Raw genomic sequence first — 24,066 nt, 5'->3', positions numbered from 1 at the left:
CGAATGTGCAGCGAATCCAAAAAAGGATTCGCTGCACCTCGCAGGTATTCACATTGAATACCGCCCATTGTCTATTCATGCCCCACAGCAGGGAAAATTGGACGTGATCTTGCGGGAGAGCAGCGAGTATAGGCAATGCCCCAAAATTTTCGGCACGCATTCAGCGCATGTGTGAGCGTCTCTCCTGCTGGGAGGTATGAGTATATACCAGTATACAGAAATTTCCCCTGCATGGGTTGAACACATTCTCACCTATACTCTGCTTGCTAATACTCTGGTTCCTTGGTGCAGCAGTGAACAGTAACAGTGTCATGGTCTCCACATTGTCCAGGAATGATGTGACAAATATTCCTCTCTGAGATTCATTAGCGATGGATAAAATATCAGATTGATTAAGGAGCTGATTGAGTGTTTCTGCTGCATTGATCAGTTCTTTATCTGCGTCCTGTGTGACCAGAGAGACAAAAAGATGGCGAAGGGTGAGTGTTATGGATGTAGAATTGGAGAACAGAGATGGTGGACAGAACAAAAGTTCAATGAAAGAATCTCAGGAAAGTGAATATAGAGCCTACTCGCTTACTTTAATTTAAACTCCTGCAGGAGAGTCCAAGAGGGTGCAGCACATTCCATTGAGTAATGCTTGTGGTGCCACATTCTCCCCGTGACACTGCCCTTTACTCTTTACAGTTACATAAACTCACCATCGGTATCCTTATGCGTAAAACCCTTAACACTTAACTTACTGTAGCTTATCTAACTAAAATAACGACACAGACACAAGTGCTGGCATTTCAAATAATGAATGTCAAATTTATTTTGACAACTTGACTATAAACTATAAAATGGTGGCTACACAGTCAGAGGAAAGAAAGGAGGCGGTAGGATCACCATAGCATTCACACACCGCTGGTGATCAACTCTCCCAGCCACCACCCGGGTCGGTGGTGGCAGTTATCTTCCGTGCAAAGAAGTATGGCTCCTGACAATTGATGTCGGGAGAGCGCCACCCACTATGTACACACTATTCCATCTACACAAATGACCGTTCTTTACCGCCGAAGAAGAGAAGTAGAGACAGAAAATAGGGATGGGAGGGCGGGGAATTTCCTTCCGAGAGACAGACTTCCCTAGTCACAAGACCCTCCTACCCTAAACTACACCTCCCCCTGCACCCATTGGCTGCCAGCACAGCACACTTACACAACCCAACACAGAACTGTTAAATCACTGCAGCATAAGAACCTTCAGTGGTTTATGTAACCTCCGGCTTAATCATCCATCGTTTTTTCTTTATACTGCATAGGAATATGGTGTATTGTCTACAGTGCATTGCTGTTATTAATCTTAGGTTACCGTGCATTCACTAGCGGCATTTACTATATATCAGTGTTGCCTACCCTCCCGGAATGGCTGGGAGACTCCCAAAAATTGGGTCCCCCTCCCAACCCCCTGAAAAGTGGACAACCAACCCCACATCTCCCCCGTGGCAGCGTTAATTTCCCGCTATTCACGGATTTTGGAGGGAGGGGATAAGGTGATGAAATACCTTTAATCTTGTCTTTATTGCAGTCAATTACTGCAGGTATCCATTTCCGAACTGCATATGCATACCCTCCAACTGTACCGTTTTAGCCGGTACATTACCGTTTTTTAACGGTCTGTACCGGCTAAAATAAACTGTACCGATTGTACCAGTTTTTTTTAACATCAGCTCTGGCTGACTGAGGGACTCTGGGAGATGTAGTTCATTATACTGCCGACTGCTCCCCAGGGAGCATGGAGGAGCAGCCAGCCGGGACTACATCTCCCAGGGTGCACGGCGGAGGGCTGTGCTACGTTCAGCTCCCCCTGCTCAGGGAGAGACTGGGGAGGATGTCACGGATGTGCAGGGACTACAAGTCCCGGCCGCACAAGCCACCACCTCCTGGGCGGCGTGACATCAGTGAGTGCAGCATGGATCTGCTGCAGCATGGTGAACCCGACAGCGGGCGATGTTATGGCCAGACATCGCACAGTGGAACGAGGTAGGAACACTTAAAGAAATTGGCCATGTATTCGAAAGCAAAGTGGCCAAGGCCATGCCCCCTTTATCCATGGACACGCCCATCTATCATTGGCCACACCCCTGTACCAGTTTTTAAGTTGGGAATGTTGGAGGGTATGTATATGCATATGTATATATGTCCTTAAGTTGGGGATGTGATTATCAAATCATTTAGAGATAAAGTGGAGATCATATTAACGTATCAGCTTCTGTCATTTTTCTAGAACAGCCTGTAAAATGACATGTACAGTACAAGCTGATTCGACAACTTCTCCACTTTATCTTGGCCCAACATTTCATAAATCTCCCGCTTTGTTTTATAACGGTTATTATCCCTGGGGTAAGCAGGGCCAGGTGTAGGGACATCATTTTGATTAATTAATTCTTGATTTCTTCAGTTAATAAATAAAAGTGTCTATATAAGACAAGTCATGGTTATCTTTTTGTATTACTTCATTCAAACATCCATTTGGACTACTGGATAAAAGAAGGATCCCAGTGGATTTTTAAAGGGGGGCCGGATGTCAGAATTCATCCAATTTAATGTGATTGTGACTTACACTTACAGGCAGTGCCGGATTAAGGAGGGGGCAAGGGGTACATACCCCCAAGCCCCCAATCTCTGATGCCCCCCAAACAGAAATTTTGGGGTGTGGCCTGGTGGCAAGGGGGCATGGCCTACAAAAGACCATGCCCCATTTTGGTGCATCCCCTCTGGCTGCGGGAGTTCATGGGCGACAGGGGGGACTCCTAACTTTACAAAAATCTCCTTACAGCCAGATGTATTTTCAAGTCAAGCTCTGCATGAATGAATTGACTTGAGAATACATCTCCTGGCTGTGAGGTGATTTTTTGGGGGCTCACATAGAAACTGTTTCCTGTTTAACCACCAGAACAGGCATGATGTCCTTGTAAAGTGAATGAACCAGTGTTTGTGTACAATTTATATGTACTAAGAGGGGACTAATTACCCAAGAAATTTGTGGTTATTGAATTTTTGCTATATTGAACATGGTGTTATTGTATCTCATTAAAAGGAAATCAGTACTGAATATAAGAGGCCATTTGGATGGAACCCTTACTTATTGGACCCTAGCCTCATTTCATCATATAAGGTTAGGCAATTTTGACCCTGATTACTCTGGAATTTCATTCTTAAATTTACACACTTGGTTGAGATGATCAAAATTCTTTAGCTAACCGCTGATGAAGTCTCGTTTGAGACTAAACTCATTGGGTGATGCAGCTCATTAACCTTGAATGCACATGGAAATCCCTTCATTGAACCTTTTAACTACTGAGAAAAGAGACTTTTAATAAAAAAAAATCTTTATGGACTTTGGGTGTGAACATCATTTGAGACATCAGCAGAGGTGTTTAAATGACTAATAAGTATATAGGGTGCCACCCCCACAATTGTTCGTATATCCTTTGTATCCTTCCCCTGCCAACAGGGAAGTTTGTGGGTGAGGCTGCCTCATTGAATACCTATCATTGTTTATATTTATTCAAGCGCGATTCAAGGTCTGAATATATTTATATATATATATTTTTTTATTTATTTTTTTACCCAATAGTGGCATGGTGCCTATAGTTTAAATACACAGTCCATATGTGATGATCCAAGTTCAGTGAAACAGAGAGGGAGAGATCATCCAAAAATTGTTTATTTTGATCCTTCAATGAGTTGTCACTGGTATTACAGTGTCATGGAAACAAGCCAGCGCGTTTCGTCTAGACACCACTTCATCAGGGGAACATTTTTTTACAATCTTTCAGCAAAGAATAATTCTCAAAGTGTCCTCGGGAAAATCCCTTTCATTTAATTTTGGAAAAATTAGGAAAATTCCTGATCCAATATACAGGATCGAGATCAATAGCAGCAAATTACAGATGGAGCCCTCATTTAGCCTGTTAATTGGATTAAGTGAGTAAGGATTACCATGCTAATCCCCTACTGTATTGTTCTAAGCATTGTATTGCTGCTGAGAACAATAGGATAGCCATGGCTAGCCATGGTGAGCCACAACCTAAGGGACAAAGTTGACAGGGGCACCAACTGTATAGGCCTTTCTCTACAGAGGACCTCTATCTCTTACAGGGAATGGCAAGTAGAAACATTGATGTCATGACCTGTCTGTGCTCCAAGGGGAACGCCCAGTGTTTTCATGGGGACATCCATAAAACCCTGGACGTTCCTCTGCTCCGCACACACACACACACACACACACACACACACACACACACACACGTTCTTTCAAACATTTAGGGCTCGATTTTGGTTCAATTGCAAAAGCAAATTCTCTCTCTAATGGACAAAAAGTGGGGCAGATGGGTGCGGTTTGTACTTCAAACTGATATCTATATTGCAGTGTAAAAATAAAGCAGCCAGTATTTACCCTGCACAGAAACAATAAAACACCCAAATCTAACTCTCTCTGCGCATATTACATCTGCCCCACCTGCAGTGCACATGGTTAGAGAATTTGCTTTTGCGATTGAACCAGAATCAGGCCCTTAGTCCAGTGCGACAGACAGCAACATCCACATCTGAATCAAGCCCAGAGTGTTCTAGAGTTTTCTTCTGACACTGGAGGACACAGTCCTTAGTGGTGATAGGTATGCCAATAGGTGGATTAAGACACGCCCTCCGGGTGGATCATGACACACCCTCTCAGCGGTGCATTCTACTAGCAGTTAGAATCTCCCTGAAACTAGTTTGAAAAAGTAGGCAAGTATGATCTTGTTCTATGTACATTCTGAGCACTCACCTCTAACTGAGCCCCATTGTAAATGTGGAACTATATAGTATCCATTTTATTACAAACACTGAGCTAGTGAGATGCATGCAGTAGGTAATAGGCACCTCTTTCCCTTGGCCTTGAATTACAATAAAGAGAGCAGGACTTAGATAGTGGATATGATATAGCCATAAACTTATACCGCATACAATATAGTGAAATACTAGTGAACTCTAGTGAAATTCTCACCTCATTAGAGATGGTCATTTTGTTTGCCATGCAGGAAGAATTCAGAAGGATGAATGTGATCTGAAGCACGGAGCAGACTTCATTCTGAAGGTTAGATAAAGTGACAATGATGTAGCTACTTATACCATACCACTACATACCTCCCACCTGTTCTGTTGTTTGCGGGACAGTCACAATCTTTTGTGACTGTCCAGCTGACCCACCCTCAGGCAGCAGTGCAGTTGGGAGTCCCGTCACTCGCTGCTCTGCTCTATTCACTGGGAGAGGGGGACAGGGGACATGGCCAGTAACTCATAGAGAGCTGAACGAGGATTGTTCCAAGCATGCCCCGCCACCGCCGTCATCTCTGCACATGCGCAGAGGGACTCCTAGGTCACAAACTGAGCAGTCCAGGCAGCAGCGAAGATCCCAAAGTGCAGCCCTGTGTGTTGATCATCGGATGTACCGCCACTGCTTGATACATCCTACCCAATATGCATAATGCAGACACTCAGGACTTTAACACCTGGCATGAATCTAGACACTTCATGACAGTCCCCACACAGTGTGACAGACAAACATTACTTACTGTTGTACTTTGCATGGTACAGTTACCCAGACCCTCTAGCGATGATGTATTGAATTTGCATTTCTGCAGCACTTTATACTCTAGAGACAGATGGAGAAGAGTCTGTAAATCATGACTGCTGACAGTGGTTATGTATGCTAGCTGCGCTGAGCCTGACATCTCTATGTGTAAATGTACAGAAGGGATCTATATCTAGCTTATGTAGTTTCAGTTAGCCAATCAAAATGAGGTCATGGGTTCGATTCCCACTATGGCCCTTACTGTGATGAGTTTGTATAGTCTGTGTGTGAATTTGCATGGGCATGGGGGCTGCATCAGGGGAACGCTGGTATCCCCATGTGAGCACAGATGTGGTGTTGCCTGTTTGGGGCAGGCGGCTGACGTCACATGATGTCAGCACCCGCCCCATTTTCAGCGATCAGACTGACTTTTATTTCCGAAGGGGAGAAAAATCATTTGATGGTCAGCGACACGCGAGGGGATGTGTTCTCGTAAACATCCCCATGCCTGCTAGCGAGGGTATGTGGGTGGCGGTGTGAGGGTGGGGTTGGGGGCTGTCGTTTCGCTGGGTGACGGCCTGCGCTGACCTGTTCACTAGGCTGTGAGTTTGCGCAGCCTAGCAAACAGGTCTGAATAAGGCCCTTGATGTGATATTATCTGCCCAACCCGCACATGTATCACATGCAAGGACAGAGCTGCCACTTTACTGCATCACTTTGCAGCAGTGCATGAGGACCAGATGCCTGCAGCCCTTACCAGAACTCCGATCACCAGTCCCCGGGAGTAGATCAATTTGTGTGTTCATCGAAAGGCTGTTTTTACAGGCGGGCGAGCCATGCAACTACATGGGGCGCTGCAGGGCTCATCCGCACTCAATGTGCTCTGCTGTCACATTACACAGCACCGGTGCCTCTGCTCTGTCACCTACCCCCCAGCACTCGTCCATGATGGATCCCTCAGACAGTGCTGCAGAGTGAAGACCATAGAGTTTTCCCATGTTTTTTTAAAGCAGCAATCAATTACATGGCAACCTGGTTTTGCAGTGTAATTAATTGCTGCTTTTAAAAAAAGGGGAAAACTCTCCCAAAATCACTCACTTTCTGAAACTCTCATCCTATTACATTTGGCCTCCTGTGTCTAGTTTCTACATCCAGTAACAGGATGCGTTTAGCATGCCGGCTGCCAGAATCCCGCCACTTGAAATGCAGACACCCCGAAGTCCCAGTAGCATGCATCCCAATCGTCAGGGACTGTTAGCATCAGACTATTGGGGGAAGGGTTTAGGTTTGGGGGGGGGGAGACAAGACACTAAAAATGGGTGTTAGGGTGAGTAGGAAAGGTTAGAATTAGGGGTCTGGTATGCAGAGAGGGTAAATATACTTACCGGCCCCGTCAGGATTTTGAAATTGGGGATGCTACTGTCGCTCTCTTGACCACCGGCATCCCGACTGCTAACCAACTACATGTATTTCGTACTGACTGGGTAATAAGTAGAATATTTGGGCCTCTACCATGTATGTGACCATATATTTTGCTTTTTTATAGCATATGTTTTTAGTTTATATGAACTTTTTATCAAGCTTCTTCGCACCTCCTGTACTAATTGCAATATTCAAATTTTTCTTGAAAGGAGTATATATGATGTGTGGACTAAAAGACTATTTTATTTAAAAAAAATTATGTCCACTGGTTAGTTCCATATGATGTTGGGATTAGAACCTCTCCCCGTCACCCTCTGCCTCCCTTTCTATCACCCACTGCCTTTTACCACTAAACTTTCCTGTCACCCACTGCCTTATACCATTACCCTTTCTCCTCACCCAGTGCCTCTGTCATGCCTTTCGCCAGAGGTTTCTGTTGAACTTATTTGTTTCTGTGTTAACAGTGATTTGCCTAATCAACTCCTTCCAGTGGTTAGCACAGATCTAATGAAGTCTTTTGTCCCTCTTAGCCCTCTGTAGCTAGCTTAGCAATGCATTATGGGCCAAAGAAGCTATAAGCAGCCATTTCCATTCCCCAAATAGACTCAGGCAGACATATCTCGTCACATGGTCCAGCCTTCGATGGTGAGTTTACCACTCTATACCACTCTTTTCTAGAGTATGTCACCATAAACCCATTTAGGCAGTTATGTATGGTAGCAATATAAGTTATACTGTAGCACATCTCCTGTACATGTAATGCCATGTTTGTATGCTTCTTGTTATGTGTATTGCACATGTTTGCGTTGCTTTCCCATATGCATATTGTAATTGCATCTTTATTTTTTACCCACAGTTTTACCAGTTCACCGTACTTCAATTTCACGGTGTCAGTGCAACGTTACGCTTATTACATCATCTAATCAATCATTCCATATATTCCTGATCCCTTTACTAAAACAATAAATATCATCTTCAGACATTGTATCAGGATGGATTATTGGAAAGTAAAGGGGGTTATACGGCAGGCTCGAATTTGCTAAAGCGGCTTAGTGAGGTGCTCAGTCTCCCACTATCTTTACCCATCACTTCTCTCACCTGTCACCCACTCCCTCTACCTATTATCCTCTCTATCACCCACTAGCTCCCCCTGGTATTACCTTCTTCCTCCGCCTGTCACCCATTCCCTAGTATCATGGGTGGCTGGGGAGGACCCAATGTCTGATATCACCAGATAATCCCTCATTTGGGGAAGGAGACTCAAGTGTAAACAAACACTTAGGGCTTCTCCAGTTCGTCATGGTTACAAGATTTTTGGTTTGCTTTTAACCCCGTGGATACTACATGGACCAAAGAGGACGCGTTCTATGTTGGATCAGAAGGTGAGTATAATTTGCTTTCAGAATGTAGAATGTATTCAAGTTTAATTTTTCTTATGTGTCTGTGTTTGATTTTACTTTTGGTTTTGTTGTAGAACTACAAGTACCAGCGGGCCCTTTAATACCCATATACTGGCCTTTGTAAATTCTGAAATATGAATTTACGTCTGCATACGGGTACAAATTGCTACGAATACGGCCATTCATTGCCGTAAATTTTAGTAAATTTAGTGTGTAGTGTTAGTGTTTTATGCAGTACACTCGCCTTCTCACAGTTACAGTACATGTCATAATACATCTTTATGCCAAGCCCTGCACTTAAATCCTTTACCAAGTCCTCTAGGTCTTCATATTACACAAGGTTGGAAACAGACATGTCATGTGACATGATACTTACAGCCATTCCTGGGATGCCATCTTTGACCATACTGCTACTAAGTCCCCCACACACTCATGACATATTGTGGGAAATTTACTAAGATGTGAAATACACTTTACAGGTCATGCTGCGGCAGCTATGGGCAACCAATCAGATCATGTCTACTATCTCCTAGAGGGTGAAAAAGAAATAAGAAGTAGCTTCTGATTGGTTGCCCATAGCAACATGACCTGTGAAGTGTATTTCACATCTTAGTAAATTTCCCCCATTGTATATTGCAATGTGACTGAGGGTTTCCAGTCCCCTTTGGTTTAATGTATTGATTTTTTACATGTCATTGCTTAGTATTTTCCCCGTCCCCAACTGCACATTACTACAAAAAGGAAAATGTATCTGTGTGGCCCCTCATGTTACTGCCCCCCTCACTCACCTTTGCAGTAGTTATGTGGTACACTCCCAGGGCAGAACGGAGATGAAGGTTCTGTCCAATGATTTTCTGGGCCATGCTGTCTGTTGCACTCACAGTAGTAACTGCCATTTGTGTTCTTACATGTTGCCTGATTACCGCAGCCATGGTTATATTTACATTCATTTTTATCTGTAAACCAATATTGAGACCCATCATTTTAGGTTATATACAGTATAACTTTGTCTGTTCAAGCTGCAATGTGACATGAATCAATAGATCTGATACACATTGGGCTTGATTCAGACCTGATTGCTGCCGAGCAAATTCACAGATTATCGAAGCACTGTGAGTGGTGCATGCGTATGGGTCACAATGCGCATGTGCAACGCAAAGGAATCCGTCTACTTTTTTCCTTCTCTAGCCGCTGGCAGGGTTATTGACAGGAAGTAGGCATCTGGGGGCGGTAACTGTCCGTTTAGTGGGAGTGTTAAGAAAAATGCAGGCATTCCAGAAAAAACGCTAGGCAAGCCCAAGCATTTTAGGGGAGGGTGTGTGACATCAGCTACAGGCCGGATATGCTTGTATTTATCGTTTATCGCAGCCAATGAGAAAGTCCCTGGCTACTCCTAGTTTGTGGTGCCTGGTGCCCAGTGGAAAAATCATTCAATGGTGAGCATCTTGTGGTGGGAGTTGGACATTTTCGCATTGCTGTGAATTCTTTGCTAGCCGTACACATCCATTCAAACAACATGCACATCAATTCACAAGGCAGGATTTCAATATTTGCTTCCAATCACGATCGCAGGACTTTCTTTGGGCTGCACCCACCCTGTGAAATTCCCTCCCATACACAGTAAAGGTGGCCATACGTCTACAGATCGATTGTCAGATTGGGCTGGTTGGAACAAAAACCTGGTAATGGATGAGTGACAGTTTTTGGCAGTTTTCCAGCATTTCAAAGCAAATGGTCAACTGTCATTTACTCTCATCCATTACCAGGTTTTTGTTCCAACCAGCCCAATCTGACAATCAATCTGTAGATGTATGGCAGCCTTTAGACTCTCCTCTAGTCTCCAAAGCTTCAAGCATTCCCTGAAACCTCACCCCTTCATGCAGCTTATCATATTCCGGAACCACCCCCATAAACCTTTCCCATCCAATTACATCTCAACTGTACAGTCCACACATATCCTTACTTGCTTTCTCTTTCTTCACTTTCCAATCCTCCCGATCCCAGGTCAACACCTCTGGGTGACCGTATCAGACAGCACACCAAGAACCTTTCTAATCTGGTGGACCATTATGTAATAAACTAGTTAACAGCCTTATACTGTAGATTGTAAGCTTCACTGTGGCAGGTTCTGATTGAATATTCAAATATTCTCTGTAAAGTACTGCAGTATATGTGTACACTACAGTATATAAATAATTGGTAATAAATAAATAATAATCAAATAATAACTGTCACTGTCCAGTTGCGTTGGGAAACAAGTGATTTATAGTTCTAGAACAGCAGGAGAGCCACAGGTTACATAACTATTCAGTTATTACTAGCCTTTATTTATATGGTGCCACCAAGTTACAGAAAACCCAAACATGTAACTATAAAACATATAAGGGAGAGAGACTGTAGAGTAGTGTAAGAGGATTTTGTGAGTAACAAGTGTAATGACCCAGACCCTAGGGCTAGTTATAGTGCGAGGAAAGAACAAGAGGAAGGACGGCCCTGAGTTTACGGTCTTGTGAGGGCAAAGCAGTTGAAGAGGGCTGATTAGCTTTGATGCTTTAGAGAGCATTTGAAGGAGTAAAAAGTTGAGTCACTCCGAGAGCCGGGGGCAACGAGGAGGGAAAGTGCCAGTTGGAGTGAGTATCAGAAGGTGTTGAGGAGGTGTAGAATGGTGTACAGGGGCAAGCGGAAGGGAGGAGGATAAGAGGTAGAAGCTATCATCATCCGTAATGAAAATAGGAAGAGGTAGGTTGGCATGCCTTAGAAAGGGGTGGCAGGAGGAAGGGAAAGATTAGGAAATGTATTATACTGTTGTATAACTGTGATTTTGTAATAAAAGTCAATAGCACAGTCAAAAGACAGTGAGAAAGCAGGTTGGTGGGGGGAAAGCGGAGGTAGCAAGGGTTAGAATACTGGCAGAAGATGAGATATTGAAATACATTAAATCTATTTGGAAATATAATCTGTTTGGGAATACAAATAGTATTTAAAGCAAATGGAGTCAGATACTGAAAGAAAGTTAATTCAGTGCGGTTCTGCAGTGTGGAAAAATATTTGGTGGTTGTGGGTACATCTGGGGTGCAAGGTTTGGGATAAGGAAAGTTCAGGGCAACAGAGTTCAGTGCAAAAACTAAGGGTAGTGTTATAGAGGGTTGTACCCTTGTGAGGGCAGGAATGGGAGCGGATGGGGGCAGGAGAGAGTCAAGGAAAGCAGAAATGCCATGGTAAAGGATGTCGGGTTATGCTGGGTGAGGGTTTTTCTGGTAGTTGGGGTAGAGCAGCGGTTCTCAAACTGTGGATCCTGACCCCAAAATGGTTCCAGACCTTCTCAGTATGGGGTCGCGACTCAATTTTGCTGACCATCAGGTTGATGACTATTCTAATCTCAGTCAGTGATTCAAGGAGTCTGAACAGTCTGTTGAATTATCTGTATTTTAGACTCCTCCCATCATTTTGTGCCTCCACAATGCTGCCATGTATGTGCTGTCTGCTGACTACACATGTGATGTGATGACCTTCTGCAGTAACCTGCTGCGGTCCTGTCATTATTTTTATTGACTAATGGGGTCCCAGACCAAATTGTTTGATGAACCCTGGGGTAGAGGAATGAGAGAGTGGAAGATAGATGGATATAGTCAGAGATAGTATTTGTAGAAGTCAGATATCACAACACTGGCAACACTGGAAGTATAGCCACTGGAGTGGGAAGTGTAAGGAGACCATTGAGTAGGGTTTAGCAACTAACAGAGGGAGAGAGGTTTAGATACTTCAGAATCAATGGGATTATCAATAGGATAATTGAAGTCACCCAAGATAAGAGAGGGGAGGTCAGAGAAATGGCGTGCCTTGACAAAGGACTTCAAGTCCGAAACACGTTGGCTGGGAGACTGTGGATCTTTGGAGAAAGATCGGTTGGGCTGTAAACAGCTTCCAGGGATGTCTGTATATTCCATCTTGTTCTGTATTTGTCTTTATTGTTGTTGTAGACCACACTCATCTATGAGAGTCCAAAATCCCCTCTTTTGATTTTCTTCTTATTTCTGTGTGTATTTTTACTATAATAAAAACTGTTACACACTATTGGAGCTATACTTCTATATTACATGGTCGGTGTGAGACGAGATCCTCCGCTAAGATCGATTTGGGAGACACTCCGCCCCCTTAACACTTACAGTATATGTCAACTATCAATTTGTAGACCACTTCCAACAGTACAGTTCCTAAATACATTAGATATTATCAAGTGTGGTGAAGGTATCAACCATTGCTGTCTTCTTTTCTTTTGAGTGAGAACCTCTGATTTATTTGGAGTGATTGAGATACCTAAGGAGTTCTTCCTCCGCTCAAACAGGACTGCATCTCTGCTATTTACTAGTAGACCACATCTTGGGGTACGGTTAAAAATATAAATTGTAACATTTAGAAATAATTGTCTGAAACGTATCACACTATTGGCTGTTCCCCTTTCTCTTCTTTTTCAAGTAAATATTTTAAGTAAAGCTGGAAAGGAGGACAAACCAGATTCACCTTGTTGATTGTGGAAGCGCTTGGAGATCTGTCAGTATATTCTTTTATTTTGTATGATTTATATATGTTGGTGACATATAACTAACAGTCTGAGCTGTGTCCTAGTGCTCTAAGGTTTGCTCTCACCCCACAAATTTGACATATGCTTACACTTACTGTATCATTTACCTTAGCCAACTGCTAATATAGTCTTTGAAATATAGTCTTTGAAAAATGTACCGAAAAATAACCATATTTGTTATATATGGATTGAGAGTTCTGAGGTCCAGCAGATCAGAGGTGCTTGACCTCCGGGGAACAGAATGCAATCTGTATTGTATGGCGGTCTCATAAATTGACTATGTATTGTATAGTTGCCATGCAAATGCACTCTGTGTTACATGGTGGTCTTACAACTAGATTCTACTATGAATATAATCGCTTTGTGCAAGATGCACTTATAGGGCCTGATTCACAAGCTGATTCAGACGCGGCTGCAATACAGGAATGCCAGCTTCTATTGGCAGTCTCCCATCCGCTTCCTTAGGCAGATGCTGCTACAAGATGCTTACTGTCCATTCTGTTCTATAATATGTGTTGCTTTATTATTTTTTATGAAAACATATTTCATGAAGTCAGGGCCGGATTAAGGTCTGTGAGGGGCCAGGAAAACAAACTATAGTGATACAATGGCGGTTAGAAAAATTAAGTATATAATACATTTGTTAAACTGAAAGGTAGCTCACATTAATAGTTAAATAAAGTTAGTTGCCTAATAGTATACAGTGCCGTTGTTTATAAATAGTTAATAATACTACGTCCTGCATCACACAGCTCAAAGCCTGATACCAGCAGCCACACACTGCCGGCACCGCTGAGGAAGGAGTTGAGACTGAGTGAAATGGCGCCAAATGACTCAGTTCCTGGACTGTGAAATCCCAATGAGAGGATGACAGTGACTTTAGCAGCACCTTGTCGGGCAGCGATGCCAGCAGCTGTGTAGTGGGACAAAGGAGACACAGCTGATTCACGCTATGCTCTGATTTCAGCACCAGCAGCATGTGCGATTCAGAAGGAGAGTGTGGGGACCCCTTATGTGTGGGGGCCCCGGGACAATGCCCCTGTCACCCCTCCTTGGATCCGGCTCTGCATGAACTATGAGGCATAAAAATGAATTGCAACTACTGTACAAATCAACATATTTGAGTGTACCACAATCCCTGCTTGTCACCTATCCCTATTGCATTTTAGATAAAGGCATTGTACCTACAATAGTCGCAGACACTCACCTCGGCACACTCTGACACCTCTTCTTACACATTGGTAATATCCTTTCTCACAGTGACACTTTGATGTTTTTTCACAGTTTAGTGGGCAGATCCATCCGTGGTCACATCGCGTTTCATCTGTTGTGTGACAAAGTGACATCTTGCATCACATGATTAAATAAAATCTGTAACTACCTTCTATTCTCTGGTGCAAATTGCTTCATCAGAAGATGTAGCGGGGCTGGGAGCATGGCATCCCCGCAAGTATGACATAGGCCACGCCCCTCTATCATCCTGATCTCTCAAATTAAAATGTTGGGAGGTATGAGAATTGACCATAGAAAGTTTTTGACTCTCTCCACCTGTCCACTGGTCTGTGTGTACAGTATACAGCACTGTAAAAAGGGGATTTTTGTAAGAACTTACCGTTCGAACCCCTTTCTCTGAGTCCAGTCCGGCGACACAGCTCCACGATGGGATGTAGTAGGGTCCGCCAGGAGCCAGGCACCTATGCTTCAATTTTTGGGAGCAGGCTCCTCCCTCTGCATCCCATAATGCTTCAGTTCAACTTCAAGAGCACACTAGGATACATAACTCAGAACAATGCCTGAACACTTTGGCCCTTATTCAGATCTGTGCGGCCGGAGCCGCACACGGTGCTCCGGCCGCACAAACCAATCCCCGCCCACGATACGGATCGCCACGGCCGTCCGTACACGGACGGCTGGCGATCCGCAAGAAAATGGTGGGGCGTACGCCTCCACCATGGTGGGAGCTGCCCCCTGCATTCGATGGTCGGCGACCATCGAAGGCAGGGCCGCACGCCCCACCAGGTCCCGCAAGCTGAGACCACACGGACAATCGTCCGTGTGATAGCTTGTATGGGGGCTGAGAGCTGACATCCGGCGACGTCAGCTTCCCGCCCCCATCACTGGCGTCATACCCTCATTAGCATGCATACGCCCCGCGTTTGCATGGGAACGCCCATGAAACGCGGGGCGTATGCATAGGGAAATGAGGGTATGAAGCCCCTCACGCCCCTATACGCCCCCTTTGCGGCGGACGAACTACGTCTGCGGCGAATTGGGCTGCACATGCGCAGATTGACCTCTGCGCATGTGCAGACTGAAAACATCGGCGGTACGGCCGCACGCGGGCCGTACCGCACGATTCAGAATAAGGGCCTTTATATGTAACATAACAGAACCATAACATGACAACACATGAACGGTACACTTAACTGAGCGTAAGGGAGGGATCGCTGTGTCACCGGACTGGACTCAGAGAAAGGGGTTTGAACGGTAAGTTCTTACAAAAATCCCCTTTTCTCTTCTGTCCAGTCCGGTGACACAGCTCCACGATGGGACGTTCACGAGCCGGTCCTTTGGGAGGGTACGCTCAGACCAACAGTTCTCATCACTGCCTGTCCGAATGAAGCGTCCTCCGACGCGAACTCATGAAATCTGTAAAATTTGGTAAAGGTGTGAACAGAGGACCAGGTGGCAGCCTTACACAACTGCTCCGCCGTAGCCCCATGGCGCACCGCCCAGGAGGAAGCAACCGACCTGGTGGTATGTGCATTTATCCGAGACGGAACCGGTCAATAGTAGATCTTAACCAGCGAGCGATGGTCTGCTTAGAAGCAGGCCACCCAACCTTATGCACATCATATAGCACCAAGAGTAAATCTGATTTTCGTATGTCATTTACCCTCTCAATGTAGATTCGCAAGGCGCGAACTACATCAAATTTCTTCAGCTTGTCCCTATTTTTAACCCCTTCTGGAGGAGAAAACAATGGAAGCACAATGTCCTCGTTTAAATGAAAGGATGACACTACCTTAGGTAGGAATTTTGGCACTGTTCGAAGCACAGCCCTGTCATCATGAAAAATCAAAAACGGTGACTTGCAAGACAAGGCACCTAACTCAGACACATGGCTGCCTGAGGCAATAGCCAACAAAAACGCGAGCTTCCACGACACATACTTTAGCTCCGCAGATCTTAGCGGCTCAAAAGGAGGATTCTGTAACATAGACAGAACCAAAGACAAATCCCAAGGCGCCATCGGCTGCCTATAAGGTGGTTTAAGTCTAGTAACCCCTTGCAAAAAGGTTTTAACCTCAGGTAACAAAGCTACTCTCTTTTGAAAGAAAATAGATAAGGCCGACAGCTGCACTTTTAAAGATTGCAGACTGAGTCCTGTCGAAAAACCATCCTGCAAAAAATTTAAAAGCCTTGATAATTTGAATCTAGATGTGTGAAGATTCTGTCTCTCACACCATCTAATGTATATCTTCCAGACCCGATGGTAATTAGCCGCAGACACCGGCTTACGGGCCCTCAGCATGGTCTGGATAACCTCATCCGAAAACCCCTTTTTCTTCAATAAGGAGGTTTCATAAGCCACGCCGTCAAATTGAGACGACCTGGTTCCTTGTGAAGAAACGGGCCTTGGCCTAACAGGTCCTGATGATGAGGAAGCCTCCAAGAATCCCTTGACAACCTCAGTACATCGGAGTACCATGACCTCCTGGGCCAATCCGGTGCAATTAGAATTGCCCGTAGTCCCTGATTCTTTATTTTCTTCAATACTCTCGGCAACATGGGAAATGGAGGGAAAATGTACACCATCTGGAAGTCCCACGGAACTGTCATGGTGTCTACCGCCCAAGCTGCAGGATCCCTCACACGTGAGCAGAACCTCGGCACCTGACGGTTCTTTCTCATCACCATCAGGTCTATGTCTGGCAGACCCCATCGATTCACAATCTCCTGAAACACCTCTTGATGGAGAGTCCATTCTCCTTCCACAAGTGACTCCCTGCTGAGGAAGTCTGCTTCCCAGTGGCGTAACTAAGCCTCCGCAGCCCCCGCCGTGGCGGGGAGGCGCAGAGTAACTATGGGCGCCGGGGGGGCTGCGGTGCTATAGTTACCCGCTGCGCTGCTGCCCGGCCGCATCTTCGGTCACTGTCCCGTCACTCGCTCCCGGCGCCGGCTCCTGCTGATAATGAAAAGTGACACTTAGAAAATGGCTGCCCCCATATTGCAGACAGTTTTGGCAGCCATTTTCTAAGAGTCACTTTTCATTATCAGCCGGCGCCGGGAGCGAGTGACGGGACAGTGACCACAGATGCGGCCGGGCAGCAGCGCAGCGGAGACTGGAGCAGCGCAGCGGAGCTGAGGGAGACTGGACGGGACAGTGACCGCAGATGCGGCTCTGTCAGGTATGGGGGCGCCGAAAATTTTTTGGCGGGGGGGCGCAAATTATATAGTTACGCCACTGCTGCTTCCACATTCCTGACGCCTGGAATAAATATCGCCGACAATGCTGGAACGTTGGTCTCTGCCCAACAGAAGATTTTGGAAACTTCCGTCATCGCCTTCCTGCTGCGTGTCCCACCTTGATGGTTCATATAAGCCACTGTGGTAGCATTGTCCGATTGTATCCTCAGCGGGGATCTCTTCAGAAAATCCTCCGCCTGAATCAATGCGTTCAACACTGCCCGAAGCTCCACAATGTTTATTGGCAGTTTGGACTCCTCCTCTGACCAAAGGCCCTGAAGCCTCAGATGAAGAACTACCGCCCCCCAGCCCCTCAAAGTGGCGTCAGTCGTTATGACCAGCCAAACCCAGGACCTGAGAGACCTCCCCAGCTGCAAATTTTCCACATCCGTCCACCATAGAAGGGACTCCCCGGACTTCAGTGACAGGGTTAAAACTTCCTGTTTCATCGTCTTAGCATTTCCGGACCAACAGGATAGGATGTTCCATTGGAAACTCCTCGAATGGAATCTGCCGAACTGGAGAGTTTCGAAAGTTGCCACCATCTGTCCCAGCAACCTTACTCCTTGCCACACCGATGGATCTGGTGCCTGTGGGATCTCTAACACCATCTGCCGAATCTCCACAGCCTTGGATTCTGGGAGAAAGACCCTGTGAAGGTGTGTGTCTATGATCACCCCCAGAAATTTCAAAGTCTGCGTTGGTGTCAAATGGGACTTGGGCAAATTCAATTTCCAACCCTGGCTTCTTAAAAACTGTGTCGCTACCTCCAGGTGAACCTGTAACTTCTCTGCCGACTCTGCTTTGAAAAGTAGATCGTCCAGATAAGGGATAATAATTATTCCTTGCAGTCTGAGAGCTGCAGCTATGGTGGACATCACTTTGGTGAACACTCTCGGAGCTGTGGCAAGACCAAACGGGAGTGCTTGGAAGTGCCAATGTCTTCCCCCGATTGCAAACCGGAGTAAAGACTGGAAATCTTTGTGGATCGGAACATGGAGATAAGCATCCTGAATGTCCACTGATGCCAAAAACTCCCCTGGCTCTATGCTCAACAGCACCGACCTCAGGGATTCTATGCGGAAGTAATCCACCCAAAGATGAACATTCAAAGATTTTAAATTTAGAATGGGTCTGAACGACCCGTCTGGCTTGGTAACTAAGAAAAGGATCGAATAAAAACCTTTTTTTCCCTCCTCTTGAGGAACCGGTATACCTACCCCCTTCTTCTCGAGAGATAAGGCAGCTCCCAGAAGAGAAGATCTGAGAGACACGGTCCTTGGTAAAGGAGTGGGAAGAAATCTGCGAGGTGGAGGACCTCTGAGATTTATCTGATACTGTATCCTTTTGAAACAATGGAAAATACCCACGGATCTTCTGTAGATACCTTCCAATTGTCCTGAAATTGCAGGAGGCGACCCCCTACTCTGATCCCAGAACAGGGAGGGGCGGGGACTCCCTGTTCTGGGATCAGAGTAGGGGGTCGCCTCCTGCAATTTCAGGACAATTGGAAGGTATCCACAGAAGATCCGTGGGTATTTTCCATTGTTTCAGAAGAATATCAGATAAATCTCAGGGGTCCTCCACCTCGCAGATTTCTTCCCACTCCTTTACCAAGGACCGCGTCTCTCAGTTCTTCTCTTCTGGGAGCTGCCTTATCTCTCGAGAAGAAGGGGGTAGTTATACCGGTTCCTCGAGAGGAGGGAAGAAAAGGTTTTTATTCGTTCCTTTTCTTAGTTCCCAAGCCAGACGGGTCGTTCAGACCCATTCTAAATTTAAAATCTTTGAATGTTCATCTTTGGGTGGATCACTTCCGCATGGAATCCCTGAGGTCGGTGCTGTTGAGCATTTCGAGGGGGAGCAGCTGGCAGATGTCAGTCAGGGCGTGGAAGATTCCAAGCAGGCAGAGGTAGAGCGACCAAATCAAAGTTTGGCGCCTTTACTAAGAAACATGCAGCCAAAGGGGAAGACAAGCCCTCTGCATGACGGGGCCGCACCATGCAGAGGGCTTGTCTTCCCCTTTGGCTGCATGTTTCTTAGTAAAGGCGCCAAACTTTGATTTGGTCGCTCTACCTCTGCCTGCTTGGAATCTTCCACGCCCTGACTGACATCTGCCAGCTGCTCCCCCTCAAAAGGAGGGACGAAAGACTCCGAATTTAGAACCAGAGGATTTTGAGGTGGTGGGAAGAAAAGTACTCTTACCCCCAGTAGCCTGCTTGATGATCTCATGCAATTCTGACCCAAATAAAAGCTCACCTTTAAAAGGAATAGTTTCCAGTGACTTTATAGATTCACTATCCGCCAGAGAGCTCTTCTGGCAGTAACAGAAGTGACGGATACCTTGGACACCATCTTGGCACCCTCCTCGCTAGCTTCACATATATATTCCGCAGCACACCTCAACTTTTCTGCCACAGAAAAGGCTTCCGCATCATGTTGGAGATGACTACTTAAACTCTCTGCCCACTTGATCATGGCTTTTGCCACCCAGGCCAAAGCAATAATGGGGCGCATAGTGAAACCAACACCTACAAAAACTGCCTTCAGACAGCCTTCAACCTTTTTAGCAACCTGGTCTTTAAAGGCCGCGCCACCCTGCACTGGTAGCGCTGTGGCCTTGGATAATCTGGCCACAGAAGAATCCACCAGAGGAACTTTCTCCCATACCTTAACCTGATCCTCAGGCATGGGGTACATGTTTGCATATTTTTTAGACATTAACAGTCTCTTTTCTGGGGACTTGCCAGCCTCCCCTAATAAAGCAACCATGCCTTTATCCGAGGGAAAAGATACCGAATCCTTATTGCTCCTTTTAAACACACACTGCGCAGCAGCCTTTTCCTCAGCAGGTAAATCCAGAGCCTGTTTTACAGCCAAAATCAAATCCTCAATACCAGAGGCTGAAGCATCTGCTTCCTCCCCCTGTGACCAACACATATCATCCTCATCTACCCCACCATCATCTGTGTCAGTAGTCAATGGAGGGGCCATGGAAGACCCTTGCCTAAAAGCCACATCCTCTGATACCTTGGTAAATTGCTCCAAAAGAGAAGACATTCTATGCCCACCCTGTGCAGTGTCCTGCATAGCCTGCAGCAAGATATGGTCTCCCTGTGCAAGGGTAAGAGAGCCCTGAGATGAGGGAATAGGTCCCACCAAAGATCCCTTTTGCCTATTTAAAGCCTCTGTTAAAGCCTTAACAGACCGTCCCAAAGCCACAGCCCATGCAGGCTCAGTTCCTTCAGGACTCTGGGTTTGTGACCCACAGGGTACAGCTTCACAGGAAGGGCACAATTCCCCCTGGTCCAACTGTTCACATGATAAATTTACATTACATCTCTTGCAATGGTAAAACATCACAATCGCTCCCTCCCCAGCAACAGAACTGCACTCGTCCGCCATGTTAATATCAAAATAAAACACTGCAAAACGTTCAGGCAAAGTCACAGAGTAATGCACCAGTGTACTTATCTGTGTGTTCTGTTGCCAGCGATCAGCGGGGGAAGGGCTTGTCAGGAGAGACTTCTGAGCAGAATCTCCGTCTTTCAGCTCCGCAGCAAGCACAGAAATGGCGCCAGTGAAGTCGGGAAGAGACCAAGTCTCCCTCCCAGTGAGGGTAGCTGACGTCTTTTGGCGCCAAAACTCTCTCACAGGCGCTCCCAAATATGTCTCTCCCCTCCAGTAACTCCCCCTCTAGAGTTGTCCAGAAACGCTGGACGTCATGTAAGAAACCTCAACTCCCCTGGGGGATTTCAGCCTCTAAACTCTTAAAGATGGCGGCCGCCATCGCTGGGAGACCCATCCCCAAGATCCCCTTCTAGGCAAGGCGTTGGATGGGGTCCCCCGGAGCCCAGGACAAACCTCTGTTTGAGCGGAGGTAAGCGCTGTGCAGAGTGTGCATTCCTCCGTGAATGCCCTCCTCTGCACACAGAACACCGACAGGACGCGCTTCTGTCAGTGTTCTGTTGCGCTCTCAGCGTGTATTGACTTCAGCCAGAAGTCACACGCTGGAAAAAAAACTGCTACTAAGTCTAATGTTATAAAATAATAAAAACCTAGTCTACCTAATAAAATTCCAAAGAAAAAAAGTGTGGCTGCAACGCAGCCACTCAGCATTGCACCCACTCCCGTGGGCACCTAAAACTAATCTGAAGCATTATGGGATGCAGAGGGAGAAGCCTGCTCCCAAATAATTGAAGCATAGGTGCCTGGCTCCTGGCGGACCCTACTACATCCCATCGTGGAGCTGTGTCACCGGACTGGACGAAAGAGAAATTCAATACTGTACGGTATTTGTGTAAGGGGATTTGGACGCACACGTACTGTACAGTACAGTAAGCCCAATTCAAGACAGCGTCTGTGAATGCAGCTAGTTAACACTGGCTGGTCAATTCGCCTTAATGCGTCTGAGTGCGCTCCATCTGTGGCGTGTAAAAGCATCTAGGCATGCTGTTGGGGTGAATAAGCATAGCTCCATCTGTATGTGTAGTGGCCCCTCCTTTGTTCCAAAGCTTTCCAGACAGGTTGTCTCTGTATCTGTTGTCATCACCTTGATTAGAATCTGTGGGCCAGATTCTCTAAGCTTCAAAAGTGATAAAATAGAGAGTGATAAACAGCCAGCCAATCAGCTCCTGCCTGATATTTTTTAAATATGTGACATGGCAGGAAGGAGACATGGCAGAAATTAGCTGATTGGCTGGCTGTTTATCACTCTCCATTTTATCACTGTTGAAGCTTAGAGAATCTGGCCCAAAATGTGATTTCCATACTTTAAGACCTTGAGACACAGAAGAAAGGAGAACACACCACTGCTATTCTGGTGGTATGAACTGAGCTGCCAAGACAGCTAAAGGAGATTCTCTCTTCTCCATGGCTAAGGAGCGATATTCTGCCAGGGGTTTGCTGTGGAAACTGTTGGTTTTGATTGTGTTACTGGAGAATGCTGACCTGTTATCGTCCATTTTGTTTAATAAACCACTGTACCTGAGTGTTTTGGAACCCCAAATCTACACAATTTGTATGTACTGTAAGTCACGTTTATGACACGCCTCCCAGATGTCACAGTACACGCCCACTTTATCGCTGTGCTCATGTGTGTCACTATCACAATCTCCCTAACTGTTTTTTTTACAAAACTAGGCAAGAACAATTCTTGTGTGTCTCAGAGCTGAGGCCAAATGTAAGGTGTTTTGTAGACTGAAGCCTTTCAACTGTAAATCAGGTCCATAGAAACATAGAAATTGACTGGCAGATAACAACCGTTTGGTTCATCTAGTCTTTTTTAACCATATTGTTACCCTTAAACCCTATTTGATCTGTATTTTTATCTAAGGATGTCCTTATGTCTATCCCATGTAGGCCCCCATACACTAGTCTGTTTTGACCTAAAGACAAGTCGGACCAGTTCACCCTTGAGAGCCCCCGGCAGCTCCCCGGGAGGTTGCTTACGATTTGGCACTTGATGTGCCAAATTATACATGCAACAAATCGCATGTGATTTATTGCATGTACATCCCCGGGGAGCTGGCAGCAGCAGGGGGCGGGCAGAGGGGTCCCTGCGGCTCTGGACAGTAAGTCAGCGGGGTCCATGCGGCGAATTTGAAAACAATTTTGAAAAGCCTGGCCGGACGCTGATTCACTGAATATCAGCCCATCAGCGTCCGCCCAGTGTTTTCAAATTCAGGAGCGCTTCTTAGTTCCCAGCTGCCGCACAGACCCCTGAGTTACTACCCAGTGCCATAGGGACCACACTGCCTGGACGCCACTTCCGAGCTGCCTCTGCCCGGACCCCACTGCTGCACATAGGTGTGTGACAGTGGTGCTTCACCGCTGTTACACATCTACGGATCGGATCAACACATCGTGGGTGCTCCCACAATGTGCTGCTGTTGGGTCCGATCCAACAGATTGAACCTGCAGCAGGTGATTTGGTCCAATTTCTCAGCTGGATCCGTCTGGATCTGGCAAAATTATCCCAAATCAGACAAGTGTTTAGCCTCTACCACCTCTGATGGGAGGCTATTCCACTTGTTCACTACCCTTCCTGTGAAGTCATTTTTCCTCAGATTTCCTCTGAACCTCCATCCTCCCAGTGTCAGTACAGTGCAGCTTGTGTTCTAATACCCTGGACCTTGTTATAACCCTTGGTATACAGTATGTGAAAGTTTCTATCATTTCTTACATAACAGTACATAACATGACATAAAACAAGGCTATGACATGCTATAACATATGTAATTATAATATACTGACTGTTATGCAGCTCTTTCTTTCCTGTACAATTGGTCATATTTTGCTGAGACATCACAGTAACGGAGAGTCCTATGAATGAGAGCAGAGAATATCAGCATACTGGCTGCCTATGGATAAACAATAAAAAATAAAGGCCCTTATATTGGGTTGACTAGAGGTTAGGTTTAGACACTAGTGGGGAGGGCTAGGGTCAGACATTGTGGATTTGATGGTTAAGGTTAGGCTGCAAGAAGGGAAGGTTATGGCGACCGGGGAATACTTACCTGACCGCTGCCCGCAACTGTTGGGAACTTGATCGCCAGGCATCCCTATGTATCCTGAAGTTAGTAGTACTAAGGA

The 24,066-nt window shown here is 45.8% G+C and overlaps 1 protein-coding gene and 1 long non-coding RNA gene across 3 annotated transcripts in view; one reads left to right on the top strand and one right to left on the bottom strand.

The window, feature by feature from the left end:
* LOC146075594 (adhesion G protein-coupled receptor E3-like) overlaps positions 1–24,066 on the bottom strand; it is a 74,872-nt gene that overhangs the window by 32,292 nt on the left and 18,514 nt on the right. For both annotated transcript variants that reach the window (XM_083184978.1, XM_083184979.1), the window contains exons 2-7: positions 23,728–23,796; positions 14,213–14,329; positions 9,212–9,379; positions 5,603–5,682; positions 5,035–5,118; positions 253–445 (exon numbers count right to left, since the gene is read on the bottom strand). In XM_083184978.1, the coding sequence (XP_083041104.1) occupies positions 253–445; positions 5,035–5,118; positions 5,603–5,682; positions 9,212–9,379; positions 14,213–14,329; positions 23,728–23,796 (711 nt within the window). The remainder of the gene's footprint in view (positions 1–252; positions 446–5,034; positions 5,119–5,602; positions 5,683–9,211; positions 9,380–14,212; positions 14,330–23,727; positions 23,797–24,066) is intronic.
* LOC146075595 (uncharacterized) lies at positions 5,072–8,379 on the top strand. The gene is made up of 3 exons (XR_014473597.1): positions 5,072–5,124; positions 7,554–7,668; positions 7,880–8,379. It is a non-coding gene; the product is annotated as an uncharacterized LOC146075595 (long non-coding RNA).

This window comes from Crinia signifera, chromosome 4 (assembly GCF_055691185.1).
Source record: "Crinia signifera chromosome 4, ASM5569118v1, whole genome shotgun sequence".
In the NCBI taxonomy this organism is placed as follows: Eukaryota; Metazoa; Chordata; class Amphibia; order Anura; family Myobatrachidae; genus Crinia; species Crinia signifera.
This window is presented reverse-complemented; position numbering and strand designations above follow the sequence as displayed.